We start from the raw sequence: 16211 nt of genomic DNA, 5'->3' as shown, positions 1-16211 counted from the left end.
GAGAGAAGCAACATGAGTGAGAGGACCAGCATTCAGCCATGCATGTACGACTCGGACACAAACCAAGCAGAGAGTACACAATCATTTGTGTCTTTGTAAAGTTTTACAGCCAACTGTGTGCTAGTTTAAAGTTCCGAGCTTGTACACCGAGACTAATAACAACGCACACTGGATTAATTTTGACTGAGGCACCAGATGCATCTCTCAGACCCGCGACACGGCACACCAGACTTGCACATTCGCATGGTATTTAAAATGAAACTATTCAGATGGCGCTCTGTGGCACGGCAGAAATATGAACCATGTCCTGGGGCGCAGCTGGGTGCCACGGACAGCCGCCGACTTGAGGCACCGTTGTGTGTACCCTGATAGAAACCTATGTTTAGAATTCTAAAATGCGTGGCACTGTGGGGCGCGATGCTGCGTGTCGCCGAATGGCGCTTTTGGTGTGCGACCTGCAGGAAAGTTCGTTGTTTTATTTCCAATGGAGGGACGCACACGTGAGGCAACGCGCTCGCACTTTCTTGCCCCTAGTTAAGATGACAGGGAGCGTCTGTGACCGCGAGAAATGCAAACGGCTGAAGTTTAAGGTAGACGCAATGAAAAGTACACGTTTGCAAACCCACCTAAAGTTACAAACAATGGCACCAATGAGAGCGATCATGTTCATCTCGTGTTGAACCCAATGAGCCTTACATCTAAAAATAGAGCAAGGGCTTTCCTTTTGGTGACATCGCTTTGACTCACGCTGAAAATGGCGGACATGAAACAACAAACTGAGGATATGGTAATGTGCACCTGTCAATCAATATTAGTGGGTGGGGGAACCGCACTCCTATGTCAAGTTGCGGTTGATCTAAAAACCGCTCTAATTGGTCCACCGTTTTTATGTTGTTAAATTGAAAAAAAAAAGGACTGGGTGTGTTTATATCACCCAAAAATGATGGTCTACACACTATACCCACACATATGTCTGTCCAAACAGCTTAAAAAGTAGATTTTTCACCATAGGTGGCCTTCAAATTCTTTTAAACATAATTAGGTGCTGCTTGTCAATCAGACAATGCTTCTATGTTTCTAGGCACTGGTCACTATACTAACTGAATTGAGTATGAACACACAGTTACGTTTTGTTAAATAAGCTGCATATAAAATGTACATTCCAAAATCTCCCAAATTGTCAACCCATCAATTTTTTACCAACAAAATTTAATTTAAAACTGCCCAATTGAGTGGGAAACTGCTCAATCTGAAAACACTGTTTGGTATCTAACCACAGACTGTTACCTTATTTTTAGGTTTATCTAAACTTACCATGTATGTGGGACTCTTATTTAAAAAAAAACACACACAAGACAGGCAAGAAGACCAATAAATCCAAGCCAGCGACACCATGTCTTTTGTTTTCTAAGTAACCAACAAACAATCTAAGTGTTTCTAAGTAACCAACGAAATCAGATCACCAACAACCATCTGTTTAAAGCTTGTCAAAATATGGGATATATACGAATGATGCATTTAAATACAGTTTGATTGTATCTCTTGTGAATTTATCATGTATATTGAAACAATTGTCATGTATGTTTATAATGAGGCAACAGACATATGTAGAATGCTCAGTTTAGGTGCGAAATGCATTTACAATTGTGCCATAAATCATGCTGAGATGGCATGATATGCGTTTCTCATAGTTTAACATGTCATCCAAATGACTCAAAGTTAATATATTTTAATTATACATTTTATTTTTTCATCCACTACACAACTAAGCAGATTTTTTTTCCGCTTTATTAAATATAGCTGGCTGAAATAAAACACTCTACCAGTTCAGATAAAAAGATTTAACAAAGGATCGAGTCAATTTGTTAAAATATTTTTAGACAAATAGAGTGATTATATTGCACATGTTTATTTCACACTTTGTGTGTGTGTGTGTGTGTGTGTGTGTGTGTGTGTGTGTGTGTGTGTGTGTGAGAGAGAGAGAGAGAGAGAGAGAGAGAGAGAGAGAGAGAGAGAGAGAGAGAGAGAGAGAGAGAGAGAGAGAGAGAGAGAGAGAGAGAGAGAGAGAGAGAGAGAGAGAGAGAGAGAGAGAGAGAGAGAGAGAGAAAGGGAGCGGGCGCTGAGCTGTAGAGCATCAGAGAAGAGCTCATTAATATTAACAAGCATTCCAAATATGGTCAATATGGAGCTTCTGATACGGGTAATTCCTATAATATGTAGATATCAGAAAACAATTTATCAATTTATCAGCCTCTATGTAAACATATGAGTTTATTATATTTAATGCCAGAAAAATCCCTGAATAATTTGTCAGAATGCATTATTGACACTTATACTCAGCAGTGTCTGTTGCCTCATTACAAACATATGTGGCAAATTTTACAATATACAAGTTAAACTAGACATGGATCCTAAAGATACATCGTTTAAGACCAAAGATACAGTCAAACAGACCTCATGTCGCTTTGGGGTGGTACTGAATAAATTTATAATCTGTATATCCTGCATTTTATTTATTGTTGTGCTGTGAACACTTAGTGGCCATGGATGGCTTCCTCACTCTTTTACTGTTCCTTAGTTAGTGTATTACACACTTTTAAAATAAGGGGGAAAAGTTATTATTGCTGTAATGTCAGTAGGAGGTGTTGGCCAATCAAACACAGCCTTGGTCATGCACATTGTGAATGTAACAGGGAAGTGACGCTGACAACAAAGGTGAGGATCCTTATGCAGGTCTTTATTGATAGGATGGTCAAACAAGCAGTGGTCAAAACAGATGTATATGGGCAATCCAGAGTCATAGTCGTAATATCAGGCAAGTTGTCAAAAGACAGGCGGCATACAGGGATAATCAAACAAAACAAAGCAAGGTCTAACACGGAAAGCAGGACAAGGGAAACCGCATCGTACTGTTCACTATACAGCTTAAAAGACTCAGCGACTAGAGTGAGTGTTTGCTGCTTAAATAGTGCGTGTAATCAGTCCTTGACAATCCTCCGGTGGTGTGTGTGCAGTCAGTCAGAATCAGGAACATGTGTGTGAGCGCAGTGCATGTATGAAGTTGTAGTCCATGAAATGGCAGATTTGTAGTCCGTTAGCGCTTGTGAATGTTTTCCAGCGATCTATGAAGTTTAGATCGCTGGTGATCATGACAGTGAATCTGTCGATCATCAAAGTCTGTGTTTTTTTCCAATTGGACTGGTTTTCACTGGGATTTTATGGTACATTCACACTAGATGTGGATAAAGCATCAAGCATGAGTTATTTCCATATTAATTCAATGTAAAGATGAGACTAAACATCCTATGAATGGGGAGATTCGAGCAAGTGACACGGCACGAACTGAGAATTTCAGGCATTTGACGTGTTTAATGTGATTTTTTTGTATTTTTGCAATTATTTATATTATTTATATAACACATGAAATTATTTTTAACACTATGCATGTGGTTTACAGGCATACAGGAATGTAATTATATACACAGACAGTCAAAAAAGGTATAAAATCTGAGGTATAGAATTTATTTAATATTTTGAATACAAAATGTCCCTAAATACACATACAGAACTTACGTCTAGAACTTGTTCGGGTTATTATTCAAAATTATTTAAATACAGATGTTGTTTTTGAAAAATTATAGAAGGTTGATATAGGAGATGCAAAATGTACTGCCAATTCAAAAATCAACACAGGTGCATCTTCTGTGAATGTGGGATTTTATGCAGGCTTGTAAGTCTCTGCATTTCATCGGATGTTGTGTATCTTGTAGCGCTTTGAGTTTAAGAAAAGCTCAACTTAAATTAATTATTATAATTATTATTATATGCTCACTTACACCCTCTTGTGGGCATAGCAGTCAATGCAGTTACTTTCCCCCTCCTAAAATTAAAGGGATAGTTTACCCAAAAATGAAAAACCTGTTTGAGTTTTTTCTTTAATTAAACGATAATAGCTGGCACACATTTGCCTCTATAGGTGTCAAAATCAGTCCCTGGAGGGCCGCAGCTCTTCACAGTTTAGCTTTAACCCTTTTTAAACACAGCTGATCAAACTAATCGAATCCTTCAGGCTTGTTTTAAACCTCCAGGTAAGTGTATTGAAGCAAGGTTGGAACTAAATAGTGCAGGGCTGTGGCCCTCTGAGTTTGACACCCCTGATCTATAGTATTTTGTACAATGTACAATGTGTTGCAAGCAACCACCCTTACAAAAAATTACTGCAGTTTTTTTAAAGGAATACTGCAGTTTTAGTTAACTTCTGAAAAGTGCATTTTTTGGACACAAAAAAACTGCATTATTTAAGTATATTGCACAACTAAAGTACTACAATACAACCAACTGCATTACATCTACTGCAATACAACTGAAGTACTACTACAGTACAAATCCAGTCTGCAGTACAACTAAATTTCTACTACAGTTTAACTGCAGTACAACTACTACAATGGTACCGAATTACTACAACTACTATAATACAGTACTGCTACTGCAATACATGTTAAATAATTTATTACACTTCAGTATTAAAAGTGCTCTGTAGTTTGTTATGCCTTGCTCACAGTCACAAACAATACTTGCAACCAGATCAGCCACAATCATTGTTTCCACCACTGTTTCCGATCAAGCGACACCATGTAAAGAAAGCAGTCATGTAGTATTGCATTGCACAACATCAGGAAGCAAAACTTCTTCCTCTAACTGCACATATCATTCATCAGGTCCTTGTATAATATCTAGGTGGCAGTATTATAAAGCTATTCTGAATAGACTTTCAGCATGTCAAATCTATAAATAATACAGTAAACAGCAGCTTCTCTGGATTAGTGTCCAAGAGAGTCCATGTTACACCTCCAGATTTCATCAGTGAAAGTATACTTATATCAAGGTCCACATATTAAGATTTCTTACTTTCTTTCTTCAGCATCTTCAAACCTGTCTGTAATATCACATGATCCTTCGGAAATAATTTCCAATATGATAATCTGCTGCACAAACATTTATTATTATCAGTGTTGAAAACTGCTGGGCTGCTTAACATTTTACAGTAAGCGAATTCAAAACTACTTAACTTTTATATCGTAAGTATTCATGATTGTTCAGCAATTATTTTATATAAATTGCAATACTATTTAATAATAAAAAATATTTTTGTAGAACAAATCATCTGTTTTGCCATCACGTAGACACTACAATACTCTACATAATGCAGGAGAATCATTCAAACACTAGCTCTAAAATGATGTTTGTGAACTGGAAATGGCTTCTGCTGTTCTGACGTCAGCTGCAGATGTGAATGACTGGCGGAAGAAAGTAGTTCCTCACACAAAAGGGTTTAGATGCGTTTGATTTTCTTTTTTGTACACATGATATAGTGTGATATGGCTGTATATAGTCACTGGTGGGACACTAAGGCACTCCTCCCACCAGTGACGATATACAGCCACATCACACTGCTACTGGTGTGAAATTGCTCACACACACGCACACGCACACGCACACATATACAGATAGATAGATAGATAGATAGATAGATAGATAGATAGATAGATAGATAGATAGATAGATAGATAGATAGATAGATAGATAGATAGATAGATAGATAGATAGATAGATAGATAGATAGATAGATAGATAGATAGATAGATAGATAGATAGATTAGATAGATAGATAGATAGATAGATAGATAGATAGATAGATAGATAGATAGATAGATAGATAGATAGATAGATAGATAGATAGATAGATAGATAGATAGATAGATAGATAGATAGATAGATAGATAGATAGATAGATAGATAGATAGATAGATAGATAGATAGATAGATATACACACATTTATTACTATTTTGAATTTTCTTTTTGAACTCTTAACAGTAAAATGGTTTCCACAAAATGTGACGCAGGGAAAAAACATGAAATGACTGCGTATCAATATTAATTGACAGAGCAGCAAATTAGCATATGTTGATTTCTGAATGATCATTAGACATTAAAGACTTGAGTTATTAAGATGAATCAACATGAATGAGAATATTATTAAAGTTACGTAAATTTTATAATCTTTCACAAAGTTTTAACTGATTGTTTAAAAAATAAAAAATGTGTATAAAAGAATGGTCCCAAACTTTCAGTAGTGCACATCTTGCTGATGCTTACCTTTTACATGAAAAAATGTTTTTTTTTATTAGCAAAAAGTAAGTCAAAATAAGTATTATGTATTCACTTTAGTTCCTGCATTGTTCTAGACTCTGGAGAACAGACAATGATAGCAGTTTAAATGTTTTTGCCCTCTTGAAATGTATTGTTTTGTTGTCATTTACTGTATTAATAGCTTTAAAACATCTGGACAACACATAAATGGCCATTTAAATGATAATCAGATACTCACAGAGAATGAGGGATGCCACACACCGCCCCATACTGCCTCTATGCTGTGTCCAAAAGCAGATACTTCCTTGATTAAGCAGTAATTTATACTTTAAGAAAGAGGGAGGGTCTAATAAAAAAAAATCTTTTTATTATACATATTATATGTCCTGTGCTAAGTTGAACAGTATTGGCACAACTACGATGAACTAATAAATATGTGGATGCTCTTCATAAATGCCCGTTAGCTTGTGAATAGATGGTGCTTGCTTATATAGTGCTTTAACACTTCCCAGTATACAAACCACTTCTGTAGCTTGCTAAACTGCTTTAAATACTCATCACAGTTCGGCCAGATGATGCTACAGGGCTGCTTCCAGTAGACAGACCAGAACATGTTTAAAAAGGCACTTACGATGCAAAATCAACTTCTGTATAAGCTGTTTGGACACACCAGTGTGTAGGTATAGTGTGTCCACAGTCACATTGGAGTGATACAAACACAACAAGTCTCTTTTAAAAAGTTCCTGATGTTAAAATAGGATCCAAATTCCAGTGATTTTGAGGCCCACTGCAACGTGATTGGCAGAACAGGATTTGCAAAGAAACTGGGATTAAAAGATCTGTTCAGCTCTCTGTGATCAGCTGCAGCTCAAGAATGAGTTGTATACTAGTGATGAGCGGATCGATACTGAAATATCGATATCTTCGATACAAGCTTTGTGTGTTCTAGAATCGATTACCTTATCAAAATATCAATATTTCAGTAATTTGGAGCAAATATGTAGTTTAATGGAAATAGAAATACAGTGGACACATAACCACAATTACACTTTGGACACATAACCACAATTACACTAGTTTATCTGAATAATGCCAACTTAGTCAGAACTACTTGTTCTTCTGCCTGCCAAGTCATGTGCGTAATACGGCACTGTACAACTGCAGAGCACGCTAACTAGCCACTCAGTCAGTCCGCTGGCACATGCTGTTCAGTCATGCTGTCATTGGATGTGGGTGACCGCAAGCAAAGTTTTGTGTGGAGCTACTTCACTTCCATAAACTTAAACGATGCGGTTTGTGACACATGAAACAAAACAGTGAGGTACTGTGGTAATACCACAAACCTAATCAAACACCAACATATAAACACAAGACAGAATATGACAACGTCTTGACTAAGCGGTCAGAAGAGGAGGAAAGGAGAGGCACGGGTGCTGCTGGGGCGAGACAGACATCACTTTCAGAGTCTTTATAGGTGCAGCAGGTAGGTACTGTCCAGGTACAGAGGGAGAAAATGTAGCTGTATTTTTGGGGCTTGGGTGTTTGTGACAATAATAAAACAAAAGAAAAAGGTTACAAATCTTGGAGGGGACTGGATTAACATGTCACTAAAAGGTGTGAATGTTTATGGTTTTATATTAAGCTGTTCAGGTTTTAAGATATACATGCTCAGATGCTGTCAATAAATAAGTAAGTTGGCTCTTTTTTATGATATTTCTTTATCAATAAACAATAAACAAGAATAACCTATAATGTGTCTCGTATTCATTATAAAGTGACACTTAAGTACACTACTTGTTACTTTAATTTCCCAAACAGTAATTTTTGGGCAAAGTATCGGTATTGCCGATACTCTCCTTTATTTTATTTGGTACTGGATCGGATAGGAAACCAGTGGTATCGCACATCACTATTGTATACGTTTAGTATGTTTTTAAAACAGAGCACGTTTGTAATCAAGAAAAGACATTAAAATCATTAGGAATTCATAACCACTGGAATCAGCACAGCCATATAGTGTCAGTACAACTATATACGAGGATGCAGGAGTCCCGGTTTGAGGGCATTAAATCTGGCTTCTGAAAATTCCTATATTCAGCAGGGTATAATAAATAATCTGTTTGGGTATTTTGAGCTGAATCTTTACAGACACATTCTGGAGACACCAAAGACTTATCATACACCTTGTAAAAGGGGTAAAATAAAAGAAGCAGCCACCTACAACAACAAAGCATCAAACTGAGCTAAACTTTTTATTGGTTGTAATAATCCCACTGCTAAATAAATAATAATAATTGTATTTTCACTACAAAAAAAAAAAAACAAGTATTGAAGCAAATTAATAACTTGAAGGCTGTTACATGTTCATTTTATGCCAAAAATAAAACAAAATGTTCCTGCATAGTCTAGAGGATCACTTGAAGACTTATCGTTGGGAGATTTATCAGCAGAGCAGCATTTTGCAAATATATGTAAACTCAAAGAAATACATATAATTTAAATGTCACACTGCACAAAAATACCTCATGTCTATTGTATGTAAATGCAAAATTGAAAACTGTAATTCGGTAATAGCGGTATTAACAATAAAAACAGTTAAATATTAATGGACATAAGACAACAACATTTCTGAATTCGTTGATTAATTAAACTGGTAAATTAATACAGACAATTTCACACACCATTTATTGTGTACATTGTATAGCGCTAGTGAACTGGGGACATAAAGTTCTGCTTTGTGATGTGGGAAACAGGCCTGACACTTTCACAGACAGTAGGCCTCACTGCTTTTCTCGTCTTAGAAAATAAGTGTCTGCTAAATACATAAATGCTGCAAAAGCGTGTAAAAAAGAAGAGCTGATGCAGTGATGATTCAATATTCTCAGAATAACACTTGTGAGTGCAAACATGCTATTTGTTAACCTGATCTGTAAATAAAACCATCAAAAAAGGCGTAACAACAGGCTGAGAATGTGTGAAATGCCTTGTCCTGGTTAAAAACATAGCTAAAAGCAGCCTAAACTGGTTGACTGGTGCATCAGTGTGGTTATGAGAAGTATGCTAGTACAGACAGCAGGGGAGTGGGGGTTGGGGGGATTGGGGGCTTGAACCCATGCCCTTTTTTTTAAGGACTTTTTATATAGATTATACAGTTGAAAACAAATATATATATTATTTATAATATTTATAATATAAAATAATATTTAACACTTTACTATGTTAGTTAGGCAGGTCATTGGACAACAGTGTTTGGGTCTGTAGCCAACTGAAGGGGGCTAATAATATTGACCCTAAAAATAGCTTAAAAAAACTGCATTTATTTCAGCCAAACTAAAAGAACTAAGACTTTCTCCAGAAAACAACATATTATAGGAAATACTGCAAAAAATGTCCCTTTATTTCTGAGAAAAATGTCCTTTCTCTGTTGAACATTACTTTGAAAAAAGATGCTAAATGTCTCAGGAGGGCTAATCATTTTGTCTTCCACTGTATGTGTGTGTGATTGCTATCAGTGTCAGCTCCACCCTGACTGTTTGATGTTAAACTAAACCAGATGTTGATTTTGTATTACCTAAAAAAACATTTTACCCATTTAATAAGGAGCAACTTCCAAAAATGTTATCCCTCCGCAAAAAAAGTCAGTCATCAAACAAGAAGTTGTGCGAGTAAGCCTCACTAACCTGGTTTCAAACCTGCTTCCAGAAGCTGTGCTGTAAAGTTGGCGACTTGCTCAGTGCAGCCAGTCACATTGACGACTAGTGCTAGTTGCATGTCACAGGTGTCAAATTCCTGGAGGGCAGCAGCTCTGCACAGTTTAGTTCCAACCCTAATTAAACACATCTGATCAAACTAATTGAGCCCTTCAGGCTTGTTTGAAACCTACAGGTAAAGCTGCGGTCACACTGGATTTTTCTCCCCATAGACTTCCATTCATACGCACGCGAATGCCGGAAACGCAAGCTCGTGCGACAAGTGTCTCAGTTCGCTGCATTACAAAGATTAAGCTTGGTGAACTCTGACCTGCGAAATTGCATCACTTGACTGCGTGAGACCAATCAAGGGCAAAGAGCTTAGAATCACCAAGAGGCGACACTCAATAGAACGCTCCATTGCAACAGCAGAGCCCAGCAACATCCCCGTGATTCCGCCATTTTGGTGTGAAAGCGATCGGATCCTATTGCTGTCGCGATGACAAGCAGCTGCTTTGTTTTTTTATTAATCAATTTAAAAGCGCATTAAAGCTGAAATACAACCTGAAAGACGCCAATACAACACTTAAAAATCAAAGACTGGTGATTATCAGCATTTTTAATAGTTAATTTAACAGACTTGTTTAATATATTTTTACCATATTTGTTTACTTGAAACTGTCCCTTTTAGGTGAAATTATTTTAAATCACTTTAAATTAATAGTTTACGCACTGGCACAATATAAATGAATACTGACATGTTTAAATTAACATTACTTTAAAAATTTGTTGATAACAGATTGACTACTTTTTTGTTGCAGTATTATATATAAAATGTTCCAGTGTTGTCAGTTAAAGAAAGACTAATAAGGCTTTTATGTAAAAATCCACTTTGTCCAAAATGATTGAATTCTGACACATAAATTCATCATTTTTTATTCATGATTTTTATTGCTGTCATCAAAAATCATGGAGGCCATACCAACTAAAGTAGTTTTTGTTGTGGGGCATACTCAATCTTGTATAACTCTAATTTGAGTAAAGCTAACCTTAACCTTACTTTCATGTTATAAGTGAAAAAAATATTTCAGATACCAGATATAGTAAACTTAGTCTTGTCAACATTTTGAAAATTGTCATGGAGGTATTGTTTAAAATGTGACATTTCAAAGGGAGTGTACTCATTTATATATATATATATATATATCCCAACTTTCCACATACGGAGATGATCGGAACTCGACGCAGCTCCCGGACTACTCTCCATTAGAAAAGAATGACTTCCAGTCTGTCGCTTGACATATGCAATGGAAAAGCAGCTTAAGTGTGTTGAAGCAGGGTTGGAACTAAACTGTGCAGGACTGCGGCCCTCCAGGAACTGAGTTTAACACTCCTGATGTGATTGTTTTACTTTAATACACATTTACATCAAATCATATAAATGCATGGTTTGGTCCAATAAATTGTGAGTACTTTTTACATTGTCTTGTTGGTTCTGGCAAACCAACTAACGGTGCAAGAATAGGCAACTTCAGAATGAGATGGAGAACGGGAGAGAGAAAAGGCTTATTTTTTCTGTTGCTCTTTCTTCAGTACCTTATTGAATACCTTATTGTTCTGCATTTTCACTGAAGATGCTACATAAACTGAATGTTTCATTACCTTGGTGAGCAGGACCACAATAATTACCCCATTCATGTTTTTCTAATGATTGGTTTTACCCACTGTGTCCAGATTGTGTATGACTTTTATATACATTTTTAATTTTTGGGTGAACTATCTCTTTAATAAGGTAACCAGAACATAACTTTACTACTTTAGGTTTTAACGGAAGCCTTTTGTTGTATTACATAATTATTTGTACTATTAAGACTATAGTGTTTATTTTTTACATTGATTATTGAATTTATGTAGCTCAGTACTGCCACCAAAAACCATAAAACGCTGTTTATTTCAGATTTATCTTTGTTCTGTTGTTTTCGTCAGTTTATTTAGTATATTTGTAGATTAATTAGTGTTTTTCCATGTACACTTCCCCACTCCTTTTGAGTCTTTATTCCAGTCCTCTTGCCATAGGCTTAACTGCAGCTTCACTGATACTTTTTATTTATAGTATTGCATAATAGGAGTTTAGCCTAAAACGTTTATTCTAACTACCCATAGACTTTTAAATGTCTAGCTATTACAAAACAATGCCAGAAAAAATAGCAAGTCTTGCGACTTGGAGGGAAGTGCAGCGATTGGTTTTCAACTGAAACAATTCTGACCAATAGGCGAGAGTGAGATTAGGTTTAAAAGCTGATTGTCGCGCCTAACGGAAGTATCTGACTCTTAAGAACCAAGTGAGCAATATGAGCGGAAGAGGCAAAACCGGAGGAAAAGCCCGCGCTAAGGCCAAGACTCGCTCCTCCAGGGCGGGCCTGCAGTTTCCAGTCGGTCGCGTTCACAGACTGCTCCGCAAGGGTAACTACGCTCAGCGGGTCGGTGCTGGAGCTCCAGTGTATCTCGCAGCTGTGCTCGAGTATCTGACCGCTGAGATCCTGGAGTTGGCTGGAAACGCCGCTCGGGACAACAAGAAGACCCGTATCATCCCCCGACACCTTCAGCTGGCGGTGCGCAATGATGAAGAGTTGAACAAGCTTCTGGGCGGAGTGACCATCGCTCAGGGTGGCGTGCTGCCCAACATCCAGGCCGTGCTGCTGCCTAAGAAGACCGAGAAGGCCGCCAAAGGCAAAAACTTATAGCTCGCTTTTTTTTAGACTACCCAAAGGTTCTTTTAAGAACCACCCACTTACTCTTTAAAAGGCAATTTAATTGACTGCTAATTAAAGTAATAAATTATATTATGATGCGTTTGAGTACTCACGGGGTCTTAGCGTCTGTATAACGTTCCAGAGCCACCCGTGTGTTTCTTTAAAATATAGTTTTCTTTGCAGAACTGTTTCACTAACCTTAAGTCAATTTAAAATGTTGGCGTTTAATGTATTATGAGCACCAAAATAATATTAGTTTCAACTGATACGATGTTTACAGCTTTAGACGTCGTAAACCTACAAACATACTTTAACATTTCAGATGAAATGATTACCAGAAGTGAAAAATAAATTCACAAAATCTGAAGGGAAATTCCTGGGTTTTAAACGCTTTGAGACTATTATTGCAATAAATGTTCAAATTATTGGAGTCTTAAAGTCTTATTTCAAAAACTAAGATTTAGGCCTCAAAGTAATAAATGAACTGACATATTGTCTTGTAGGTGTTAAATGATAGTAAACCAGTTTTAATTTTCCAAAGCTACCCATTCGGACCAACACTAATCCAATCAAACAATCCATTTCAATAGAACTTTTAACAAACTTTATAACTGTTTACCAATATGGTTTATTATCATGCCCACAATAATGTTTAAAAGTACTTTGTATATTTATAGTCCATGTATGGTGAGGACACTGACCTGGACAGCCTGTTGTGCAAACATACATACATTTAGTTTAATAAATTGTAATTTTTTTTTTGCTATGTTAAAAAATGTGTCTACATATAACTTATTTTGACCTTTTATTTAAAATATGTGGCCTTCAATTATATAATTACAATATAATATAAAAAAAGTTCTGTGTAAGTCTGAAATTTTGTTCATGGTCTTTAAAGGTTTTTAAGCCTTAAATTGAGCTTTGTGAAAACCTAAATTAGGTGAATCAGAAAGCAATGTGTAATGTTACGTATTTTATAAACGTCTGCTCTTTCTGTGTAATTGTTGCTATTGGTTTACTTGTTTATGTTAAAGTCTGCACGTGGTTTTGAAAATTGAACTTGTGGTTGTAATGGGGAAGGAAAAGAATATGGACAAGTTCTGTACATTTTCGACGGATTGATTAAAAGAAAGCTTCCTCTATTGCTTTTTCCTTATGAAATTTAGAGACCATTAATGCAAAATTGGGTGCCTCTGAAAAGTGTTGAAGACCCAAATGATGTATCAGATGGTGTTATAAAGACTTTCAGAAAAAGGGCAAAAATTGTGTGAGACTGATAACGGCAGACAGAAGAGACAATAATGTCAAATGTACTCTCCTGCCACAACTGCATTACAAACACCTCACATAAGCAGTGTTTCGTAATAATATATATAAATAATGCATATATAAATACATATAAATGTGTATATATATTTAAAATCTTTAAATCAAATTATTAAAAACTTTCAAGGATTTAGAATGGTTTAGCTGGTATATTTTGGATGTTCTCCCCGTTTTGGCGTGGGTTTCCTCTGGGTGCTCCAGTTTCCCCCAGTCCAAACACAAGTGGAATAGGTGAATTGAATAAGCTAAAGTGTATGTGAGTAAATGCAAGAGTGTATGGGTGTTTCCCAGTGTTAGGTTGCGGCTGGAAAGTCATGCGCGGTGTAAAACGTATGCTGGGGATAAATTGGCGGTTCATTCCGCTGTGGTGACCCCTGATTAATAAAGAAAATGAATGAAGATGCTGATGATCGTTAAACGCGTCGCAACAAACGTCGTCTTTTGAAAAAAAGTCCATTGCCAATAACTTGTATAATATTATTATTTTTAAAGACATTTTAGGTGAACGGTCCCTCTTAATGTATAATTCAAAAAGCAAACTACAATCTGAGTTACGAGGCCTGGAGATTGACACGCCTATTGTGGCGTTGTAGCTCCGCCTTGCGTGTTTCAATTAGGTCGTCTAAGCAACTGTAAAGTTTCTCTTCTGTAGCGCTGAAGTGTACTCTCTGAAACGTAACAATTGAGAATCATGTCTGGACGAGGCAAAGGAGGTAAAGGTCTGGGAAAAGGAGGCGCTAAGCGTCACCGTAAAGTTCTGCGTGATAACATCCAGGGTATTACCAAACCCGCTATCCGTCGTCTTGCTCGTCGTGGTGGAGTTAAACGTATCTCCGGTCTGATCTACGAGGAAACCCGAGGTGTGTTGAAAGTGTTCCTCGAGAATGTGATCCGTGATGCCGTTACATACACCGAACACGCCAAGAGAAAGACCGTGACTGCTATGGACGTGGTGTACGCGCTGAAACGACAGGGACGTACTCTTTATGGGTTCGGCGGTTAAACGTCTTTGACCAATCCTAAACTCAAAGGCTCTTTTAAGAGCCACCTACTCCGTCATAAAAGTGGCTTTTGTGTTTTATATTAGATTTCAGTTTTATTAAATATACATATTTTATTACTAATAAAATTATTTATTACATAAACGAATATATCCTCCAATGTTTAACCATATTAGATTTTTTTAGATTGTTGAAAATCTTTAGCCGTCTAACTTCTAGTTACATGTAAATATTCTACACAATAAGTACTCCAATTATTCCGTCATTTTCGGAATATCACTTACTGTAGAACATTAGTGAGGCTGTCGTTTAGTTTGCAGAAGCCTCTATGAAACTTCAACTTAATAAGGTGCTTGTTATTAGCATCAGTTATTTGGTTAGTTTTTCACTACATCTAATCAATTAGCGATTTAAAAAATATTTAATTCTGAGCGGGAAAATAAAACAATGAACGCCCGTTATCTATGCGGAAGTGACTCATGGGTGGGGCCTACAGTTTCAAATCATACAATTGGTAGATTTGCTTGCATACTGGTCTCCTTTGTGACCAATGAAATCAGCGTCACATTCATTGGGCCAATGCACAAATCAGAAAAGGCTGGTTGCTCCTTCTAAAATTTGCATAAGGGCCTAATAAATAGCCAGTGTTTCTAAGTTAAACGACTCTGTTCTGCTCAAAGAGAACATGCCTGAACCAGCGAAACCCGCACCCAAGAAGGGCTCCAAAAAGGCGGTGACTAAAACCGCCGGGAAAGGAGGAAAGAAGCGCAAGAGGACCAGGAAGGAGAGTTATGCCATCTACGTGTACAAAGTACTGAAGCAGGTTCATCCCGACACTGGAATCTCTTCGAAAGCGATGGGCATCATGAACTCGTTCGTTAACGACATCTTCGAGCGCATCGCCGGTGAGGCGTCTCGTCTCGCTCACTACAACAAGCGCTCCACCATCACATCCAGAGAGATCCAGACCGCCGTGCGTCTGCTGCTGCCCGGGGAGCTGGCCAAACACGCCGTGTCCGAGGGCACAAAGGCCGTGACCAAATATACCAGCTCCAAGTAAAATTCAGAGTCAACTTCTGCAACCCAACGGCTCTTTTAAGAGCCACCCATGTTTTCATGTAGAGAGCTTTTTTTTTTTGTTTGGCGTGGTCTGCGGTTCAGTAACCGTTATTTCTAATTAGGTCTCCACTCCGTGTATACCAGCGAAACATCTTCAGGGTTTTTGATTGAAAGCTTAACATTTAAAGTGTAACTTACTATTACTTGATTTATGATAACCATATTTTCGTTT

General features: G+C 37.1%; 2 protein-coding genes across 2 annotated transcripts; both read left to right on the top strand.

Annotated features, from left to right (window-relative positions):
• Positions 1 to 12190: 12190 nt before the first annotated feature.
• LOC130231563 (histone H2A-like) lies at positions 12191 to 15980 on the top strand. The gene is made up of 2 exons (XM_056460912.1): positions 12191 to 12563; positions 15651 to 15980. Exons 1-2 carry the CDS (start codon positions 12192 to 12194, stop codon positions 15978 to 15980), a joined length of 702 nt encoding a protein of 233 aa, XP_056316887.1. The 5' UTR covers position 12191.
• LOC130231591 (histone H4) lies at positions 14601 to 14937 on the top strand. Its single transcript, XM_056460940.1, has one exon. It carries the CDS (start codon positions 14611 to 14613, stop codon positions 14920 to 14922), a length of 312 nt encoding a protein of 103 aa, XP_056316915.1. The 5' UTR covers positions 14601 to 14610; the 3' UTR covers positions 14923 to 14937.
• Positions 15981 to 16211: the final 231 nt, after the last annotated feature.

Source organism: Danio aesculapii, chromosome 7 (assembly GCF_903798145.1).
Source record: "Danio aesculapii chromosome 7, fDanAes4.1, whole genome shotgun sequence".
In the NCBI taxonomy this organism is placed as follows: domain Eukaryota; kingdom Metazoa; phylum Chordata; class Actinopteri; order Cypriniformes; family Danionidae; genus Danio; species Danio aesculapii.
The sequence above is the reverse complement of the archived record's forward strand: the minus strand, read 5'-3'. Positions and strand labels throughout refer to the sequence as shown.

Coding starts and splice junctions, on each gene's coding strand:
- LOC130231563 (XM_056460912.1), top strand. CDS start 12,192: ATGAGCGGAAGAGGCAAAACCGGAGGAAAAGCCCGCGCTAAGGCCAAG. Junction 12,564..15,650: donor CTAAGAAGACCGAGAAGGCC/GCCAAAGGCAAA, acceptor GGCTCCAAAAAG/GCGGTGACTAAAACCGCCGG.
- LOC130231591 (XM_056460940.1), top strand. CDS start 14,611: ATGTCTGGACGAGGCAAAGGAGGTAAAGGTCTGGGAAAAGGAGGCGCT.